The sequence below is a fragment of the Nanorana parkeri genome, unplaced genomic scaffold, assembly GCF_000935625.1.
Source record: "Nanorana parkeri isolate BGI_ZX_2015 unplaced genomic scaffold, ASM93562v1 scaffold13, whole genome shotgun sequence".
NCBI lineage: Eukaryota > Metazoa > Chordata > Amphibia > Anura > Dicroglossidae > Nanorana > Nanorana parkeri.
This window is the reverse complement of record NW_017306281.1, coordinates 2,626,093-2,635,053: the sequence shown is the minus strand read 5'-3', so window position 1 is coordinate 2,635,053 and position 8,961 is coordinate 2,626,093. Positions and strand designations below refer to the sequence as shown.

The 8,961-nt window shown below is 39.1% G+C and overlaps 1 protein-coding gene across 1 annotated transcript in view; it reads left to right on the top strand.

The window, feature by feature from the left end:
• Positions 1-561: 561 nt before the first annotated feature.
• KNTC1 (kinetochore associated 1) overlaps positions 562-8,961 on the top strand; it is a 136,874-nt gene continuing 128,474 nt past the window's right edge. The window contains 4 exon segments of the mRNA XM_018556904.1: positions 562-693; positions 4,180-4,300; positions 5,561-5,676; positions 7,217-7,292. Coding sequence (XP_018412406.1) covers positions 562-693; positions 4,180-4,300; positions 5,561-5,676; positions 7,217-7,292 — 445 coding nt within the window.

The window sequence follows — 8,961 nt, the reverse complement described above, 5'->3', positions numbered from 1 at the left end:
CAGCTTTTGTTTTGTAAGGCTGCCACCTGGTTGTGTTTTTACATGTTCCAAAAGTTTTACCAGGTGGACATTTGGCCTCATCTGATACCAGCTTCAGTGGTAAGGCCCTTTTAGGTGGCTCTTTTAGCTGCAGACAGTCCAGATTTCTTTCTTGTTTTTCTTGGAAATTAACATTGGCTGTGTTGCCACCCATCAGTTGGACTCCTTTTAGACGTCCTGATGGTTAAAAACATCTTCTTTCCCTCAGTGGAAAAGAAGGAAGATAGGCTTTTTGTACTCGCTCTGAATTTTTTTTTTTGTGTCCAATAAGGCACACTGGTCCCACCCTTCTGTTTATGATTTTGCTCTCGGTATTGCTTTGCTACAAAACTGAGGCATGTGTTTAATCCTTCTGTGGGTGGCAGTATAACTCACGGGTTAAAGACTTCCTGTGTCTCTCAATGGACTTCAAAAAAATGATTTTACGGTGAGTAAAAAATTATTATGTCTACTGACATCTATTTTGTTTAATTTATCATTTGTCTCATCAATTTTAACTTTGCAGATAAACCAACCATCAATATGTGGAATGATATTGATATTTTAGCAAATGATGACACTGGGAGCTGCCGTTTGAACATAGATTCACGGCAGGAAAGCGGCACGGCTTTATATCAAGTGGACACACTACTTAAAATTTCATCAACTGAAAAGGTAAGGGGCACATAAAAAAATTGTAAACACATTCTTTCACCCTTATTTATTGTAATAGATGCACTCTGATAAGCAACTGTGGGCATAAAAAGATTACTAAATCTCTATTGCCTTTGTTTGAAATATATACACTGATCAGTCATAACACTAGGACCATAAGGGGGTGAAGTGAACAACATTATCTTGTTATAATGGCACCTGAAATTGGGTGGGTTATATTAGGCAGCAAGTGAACATTTTGTCCCTGAAGTTGCTGTGTTGGAAGCAAATAAAGTGATCAAGTGTAAGGTTTTGAGTGACTTTGACAAGGGCAAAATTGTGATGGCAGAGCAACTTCTAAACTGCAGCTCTTGTGGGATGGGATGTTCCCTGTCTACAATGGTCAGGGCTAGAGATAAAAAAATAGTTTTTTTTCCCGGGAAAAAAAATTGAAATTTCGGAAAAATTGAAAAGAAATTCAGTTTGTAGTATTTTTACAAATTGAAAGTCATTTTGTTACACCAGAAATGTGAAATGCAGTGTATATAAAAGTATTATGCTCGAAATAAAAGTACAGCTCATTCGGTAAATAAACTAAACTTGCTTTTTAACATTTTATTTTTTATAACAAATTGAATAACAAGGACTGCATATGTTCATAACATTTCAACTATACATGAGAACAGGTAACCAGCCCCTTTCCCTCCAAAAGCAACGAAACAAGCAAGAGTATATTTGCAAATGGCAGCTTTGCTCTCAGCAGAGGTCGAGTAGAGTACCTGCCTCAATGGGTCAGAGTTCTTTTGGTGGCATAAGGGGCACCTACTCAATATTAGACAGTTGGTCATAATGTTATGGCTGATTGGTGTATACTGTGTGTGTATGCATGTATTGTGTGTGTGTGTGTGTGTGTGTGTGTGTGTATATATATCGGAGCCAGGGAGCGAGTATCAGCAAAACAGCAGAATTCGTTAAATGTTCAAGAGCAGCTGTTATTAAAGTGTTTAACCTCTTCATGAATGAGGCCTTTTTTTTTATTTTTTGCACCCATGTTATATTCCACATTTTAGGCCTGAAAATTACTTAAAACCCCCAAACATTATATATATTTTCTGAATGCCAAGACCCTATAGAATAAAATGGTGGTAGTTGCAAATTTTTATGTTGCGTAATATAAGCGCAACTCCTTATTAAACCCCAAAATTTAGTGACAAATTTAATTAAATGCCTCAAAACACAACAAAATACCAATTTTTGAATGAAATATAAAAGATGAGGTTACAACGAGTAAAACGATACCCAACATGCCCAGTTTACAAATTGCGTGCGTCCGTGAGATGGCGAAAAACTGCAGTACCCCAAAAAGTCCATAGAAGACACTTTTAAAAGCCCCCCCAGGTCATCAATTTAGAGATACCCCAAAATACTGGCCCTAGAATTATTGCTCTCACTCCGGCGTGCACGGCGATACCCAACATGTGTAGCGCGTTCGTCATTTTCATACGTAGGCGCACCTGACGCGTATTTACATGGGGACGCGCGTGCTTGCGGGGGCCTTTAAAAAAAAAGAGTTAAAGACTGGACTGTCAGCCGAAAATCTGGGTCTAAAAGTGCGAATTGTGGCCGTCAGCGACTAGTCAATGTTAGGGCAGAACGGAGAGTAGCAAGACCTGGTACAAGACAACAGAAGGGCAACAGTGCAGTGTCAGAATCCTCGCATCACCTTTCAACATCTCGTGGAGTCACGAGGCGGCCCAACGAAGTCATCTCGTGGATTTATCTCGTGGCCCAACGAATTACTGATGGGGTGGTCATAATAATCTGGCCACTCAGTGTAGTTCTCTGTTTGTGAACACAACATCACTTTTAAGCTATTGCATTAAATAGGACATTCCCACCATACCACAGTCGTGCCAGCATAGCGGCGACACCAAGGGGTAGATACGATCCAAACTGTGGGGGACGCGGTAACATCGGGTGAGTATTTTATAATTAGTTTCCAGAACCTTGGAGTCCTTGGAAGAGGAATGAGTATATTTGGGGATATTGGCTGACTCTGCCTCTGTAAACCGCACCCCCCAGTCCCTCTCCCATTCTCTAAGGAAACAAAGGGATCCTTGAGAACCCGAGTGTAAGAGGAACATATACATCAAGGAGAGGGGTCTGAAGGGTGGCCCAGAGGCAGCACATAGTCTTTCAGAGTATGGGAGCTAGAGGGCCTCACCGAGTTGGCCAAGGAGTGGAAGAAATTATTATTACAGATATTTATATAGCAGCACTTTACAAAGTTGCACATTCACATCAGTCCCTACCCTCGAAGAGCTTACAATCTAAGGTCCCTATCTCACATGCATACATAGAGGGCCAATTTAGGGAGGAGTGTGGGAGGAAACCGGAGTACCCGGAGGAAACCCACTCAAGCACAGAAAGAACATGCAAACTCCTCGCAGATAGTGACCTGGCCAGGATTCGAACCAGTGACCCCCACATGCAAGGCAGAAGCGCTAACCACTACGCCATTGAAATGCAGTAGGTGTGCCTCCAAAAATCAAAAGGAAACGATCCCCGTTTTTTACACATTTACGTCAGCAACATCAACGTAGTCCCTGGGCCAAGGGACATATGTCCGGGGCTAACTGGCCGTGCCTATTCATGGCATCCCAGAGGCGGAGGATATTAGTGGTAAGTGGGGAAATGGTGGGAGCAAAACCTCGGAAATCTGGTCTCAACAATGGAGCTTGTGCCCGGTTCCTCCCGGCCATATACTTCTCCAGAGCGCCTCACAACTTATCTTCCACTTGGAAGTGCCAAACCAAGACCCGCTGGAGAGCAACAGCTTTATAGTACAGTTGCAGGTCAGGGAGACCTAATCCTCCCCACAGCTTTGCACATCTCAGAATGGCAAATGCAAGTCTAGGCCTCCTATTTCGCCAGACAAAGCCTATAAATAGACTTTGTAGCCTACAGAAAAACAGTGGAGGAACAGCAGCATCTGGGAGCATATGGAGAAGAAATACTATCTTAGGTAGGATCGACATCTTTAAAATATTCACCCGGCCTATCCAGGTAAAGGTATCTCTGTCCCAGCAGGGTGGGGGGTGTATGTGACAATCTGGCTGCTTACAAGTGATCTTGGGTGTACAGCCACTCAAGATCACTGGTACAATACTGCTTCCCTGCACAGCATTTAGCCCTGCTTTCCTGAGGCCCCTGATTAATAATATTGTGCCCTTTTATTGACCTTCATGAGGAATGATGGTGTAAAAGAATAGTGAAAAGGCATGGTGCAGGAAAGAAGGCATGACTATACTTTAAAACATCCATATTATGAACTGGTGTCATTGTCAGCTTGATAATGGTGCCTTTTTTTGTTCAGTATGATCTTTTATACAGTATTTTTGATCAGATATTGCAAAAGCCTGCATGGTGTCGTTTTCTACACTTTTATCATTTATATTCATATCCTTTGTTTAAATGAAATGATGTTTTGTTTCCCCCCTTCCCAAGGTGACTGTCAATCCAAAACTATTCGCCTGCAGTTCAAATGAAGGATGTGTAATTGTTGCTGACAAATCTGTATGCCTCCTTGATAGCATTTGTCAGTCTCTGCAACTCCAGCTACAGTTTGGTAAGTTCCAAGGCTCATGAAAAACCAGTTAGATGCTTTATGTAACCCAAACCAAATAAATATGTGCAAATTTTAAAAGAACTCAGGAAAAGTGGTGCCCATTAGCTCCTGAAGTTCAGTTGGTACTGGCTTAAACAATGGATTGCTGTTTCGAAACGTAATTATGAAAACGCCACCAATTCATGCGCTAAAGCATATAAAACATTTGCAGACAGACACGGTGAGAGAAAAAAAATCCAACTGAGCAAACACTTTCCTTGGGGGTTATAAATGCATATCCCTTTGCTTTGTTTTACATTAAAGCAAAATAACCGGTCATAAGTTTAAAATCTATTACAATGTAATCCTTTATAACAAACAGCATCAATCCTAAATATGCAGTATATTCAATATTTAAATGTTTTACTAGTATGTCCACCACTCTGAATAATTTAAACCTTTTTCTATACTAATGAGAACCACACTTTTAAAGCTCAAGCTAAGTGTTCTGGAGAAATTTCCAAACCAACTTTTTGCAGTGAGGCTTCCCCGCACTCCAAGGGTTCAATTTTTTCTTTTTTTTTCTTTAGGGTACCATTTAAAGAGCAGTTTTCTTTCTTTATCCCTTGCTTCTCTGGCTGTCAGCTCTCTCCTATCTGATGCTCTGGGTTGTGTGCAGGCCCTCGGAGTCCTCCAATTAGAATGAAGGACTGCTGGTCCTGCATTGTACACGATTGAAAAAAAGAGGGCCTGCGACCGACTGATTGCTGAGAAGTTGATGACTGATTGCATGGGGATGAGCTGCAGGTGCAAAGGATAAGGTAAATTAACCTTCTTTCGGGTTCCAGTTGGTGTCTGGAGAATTTTTATTCTTGCACACACATGCTAAAATCTGAATTTGTCTATCGTCCGATGAGGAACTGGGGCGGGCGTGAGCGGCGAGCTGGAAATTTTAGCCAATGAATTGACGATGGATAACGTTGACAACGTTTTCCATCGTCGATTTTAATCGCCTTAATCGAATAATTGTTGCAGCTCTACATCTATCAGTAAATATTGCTTTATCAATTGCACATATAGTATATCCCTGTTTGTTCCCGTTATGCTCAATTCAGTCCATCAATATACTTGTGAGGTCATAGAAAAAAGAAAATGGAAGCAAAATTTCAGTTTCAAACAGATTCTTTTTTTCATGTTCAAAAAGAGCAAATAGGGGCTCCCAAAATGTTCCCATTTTATTTTTAAGGTGTTATTTTCACTTTTGAATTTTTGAATTTTCAGATACAGAAGTAGATGTTGTGGGCATTTGCCATGAAGGACGGTTTCTGTTGGTTGGAGAGAGAAATGGCAATGTTCACCTTATTCACGTGCTATCTAGACAGATCTTGATTACAAAGGTAAATTTGTTCATTCTAAATTTTATTTGCGGGGGTTTTGGCAAGATTTTTAACAGTAAAGTAAAAGTAACTTGTTAAACATTTTGAAAAACATGTCTTAATGTTGAATTGTATCGTTTTTGGTAAATGGCATTACAGTCCCTTTTTTTCTTTTCTTTTCTTAATTGTATGTACACTTCTGTTGGTAGGGTAAACAGAACTGTGCATATGGTTCAGAGCTGTCAATGTAAAGACATCTGTGCTCAATTTACTCTAAATTACTGGTCGTTTCTAATCACAGTTGCTCGTTGTTGTTTAACACACTGACAGGATTCTGCTACCTTTTATCAGACACTTTGGAAAGTTTTTTTTTTTTTTTCTATAGTCAATTACTCTGATTTTCACAAGTGGTTGATTAGAAGATTGAATAATAATATTCATTCACAGAAATATTGTTTCACTGTCACATTTGTTTTCTTTTGTATATATTAGTTTGTTTTTTGGGTGATAGCGCCACTTCGTGTGTTTGAAAGTATATATGTTTAAAACTAGCTAAAAGAGAAAGGTGCACATAGGTAGGATCGTATACGAAACAATACAAAAGACGTTCCAGCACACTTTAAGCTACCCAACAACTTCAACAGGCTAATATGTTTAGACTTCAACTGTGGTTATTTTTTAGTATTGGATAGTTGAGATTGATTAGAGCACCTGTCAGGTTTTTACTGCTGTCCCCAATAGGGCGATTCACACTCTGGTTTGTCCTGTTGACTGTTCTCAAATCCTAAAGTTTGAGATGTCATCAGAACATGAAAAGATGGGAAAACATCCAGTAGGGACACTAGTTTTGGTGACCCTACTAAGCACCAAGGATTTCTCTGGTAAAGGGAAATGTTCCCAATGAGACAAAGATGGCAAAAATCTGACGTGTTTATAACCCCCTTACTCTATGTAAAACAAAACAAAAAAAAGTTTTGGCTTCACTTCTACTTTCTAAGATTAAACACCAGAGGTTTACGTTGCATACATCTGTAGATATGTGGGGAAGCCACACTGCTGCGTCAAGCCACCTCTAATAGGTGCCTTCCCTAGATCTACACTATCTGATTTTCCCATCCATTGGGCATATATATTAGTGCTGTGGGGGTTGAGAACTGCATGGAACAGAACAAAGCTTCATAGGTGGTAGCTCCCAACTTTTTGGATCCGTGTCAGAGATTTTAGAGAGATTTATTTAGGTCTGGATTAAGTGCTGATTTTTGCTGGTTGAGAGTAAGTTTTTTAGGAATCTGTGATGTTTGGGGACGTGTTCTTGTACAGAAACATATGTATTTTTGCCACTGAAAACACCCTTCCCAAATTTACTGTGCAAGGCTTTAGATGGCAGCAGCTTTGAAAAAGTATACATTGCACATGCTCTTCTACTGATTTGATGTATGCAGTTATATATATGTTACTGATATAGAGGCAGTTTTACTTTTTTCCCTGGAAATGTTGAAAATACAGTTTTTAGAATTATGGTAATCATTTTGTTCATAATTTTTTTTCTGTCTTTGTTTAGGCTATGGTTCGAAGTTGTGAAAAAGATGGACAAACATTTAAAAAATTACTTATAGAAAAAGACACTTCAGATGAAGGTTGCTGTGTTTAGCTTACTGTAGTAGAATATTTGCTACAAATAATGTTCTTGCTATACAAATTACAAATCATGTTCTTTCATCATCGTCATAAGCATCATCATCATCATGATTTTTCTCTGTTTAGCTTAAAAGGCACACACTTTTAACTACTTTGAGATTATAGCAATTTTTTCATTTTTTGCACACATCTAAAATCTGAATTTTTGGCAAAAAATTAGTTGTAACCTCTTCTTCTTGCATTTTTTTTTTTTTTAATGTTTCAGGATATTTGTGCACATTTATTATCAAATCGATATTTTTAGGGTAAAGTGCACTAAAATCAATTTTAGTGCATACAAAGTAATATCCAAGTTTTTGGTAAGATGTGGTAGTGTAAAGTAAATGGATAACATGTCAAGCCTTAAAATTGCGTCTGCCTGTGAAATAGTGAAAAGCTATGGTATGCAAAGTTTTCCATAGGCAATGATTAAAAAGCCTTTTCCCCCTCATAAATTTCGAGTTAAATGCAAATGTTGGCCCTGACAGTGATACCTAACTTGCTGTGTGTGCCCTTTGTGCTTTTGCATTCGCATGTGCAAGGCAGGGCTGGGGGTTTCCTTTTTTTAAATTTTATAATGCCTTGCTTTTTTACCACTTCTTTTTTTTTTTTCCCATTTAACTTTTATTGCTAACAAGCCTCCATGTGATAACATTGGCAGGTGACGTGTACTTTTTATGGAGACAATATGGGTCTATTAGTCCCCTAATGTCTCTTGTGCCTTCCACTCCAGACAATCAAGCACAGGCTGTGAACATATCTGTTTGGGTTCGGTGATCACAGAGCACATCAGCTAAGAGAAATTGCTGTATCTGTTCCTGCTTGCTATCCTGAAGTTGTGGTCTTGGGCTTCCTGGAAGAGCCTGGAAACCGAGGCGCATAGTGCAGTAGTGGAGAGGGAGGAGGTGGCATTACTGTCTGAAGCACAGATGATCAGGTGGCAATCTACAGCCTCCCAGTTCACTTCTAATTAAAAGCCACCAGCCTGCTGTTAAAAATAATACCAAGAACATGGCTGCAGATGCAGCCATGTTCTTGTTGTAACCACTTAAGGTCAACGTACAGATACATATTGTGGTTTAAATGGCAGCAGATGGATAGTTGTTTAAGGGCACACCTAGATTGCAGGGCCTTCTATTAGCCAAATAGATCCTAGACCTTGCATGATCACGCTTTATCCTTTACATTTCCCCTTGTCTCTCTATCAACCAGTGAGGCTGCCCATCACATTTCATAGCTAATCAGGGGTTGGAAAGGGGCAGAGGGGCACAGTGTGATCATGAGTTGTCTGGTGGATATTTTCATTATAGAGTACCCTGAATTTTAAGGTAAGGGTAATAATACACTTCTCACTCACACAAAATTAACAATTTAGGCACTTCTCCTGAAAATTATAAATACCATATACAGGATTGTGTGTTCAACATGCATGGCATTGTATTATCTTCTAAGTAGTAGACATATGTTGTTTTTTTATTTTTTTTTATGGTCCCTTAAATACATGAACAATCTGCACAAACTAACAAATAACCCATCTAAATGATTTTTGTTTGATTAAGCTCATTTCATGTTATTGCTCTTTTTTTTTTTTTTTTTTTTTTTTTTAAAACCCTTTAACATTTTTCAATT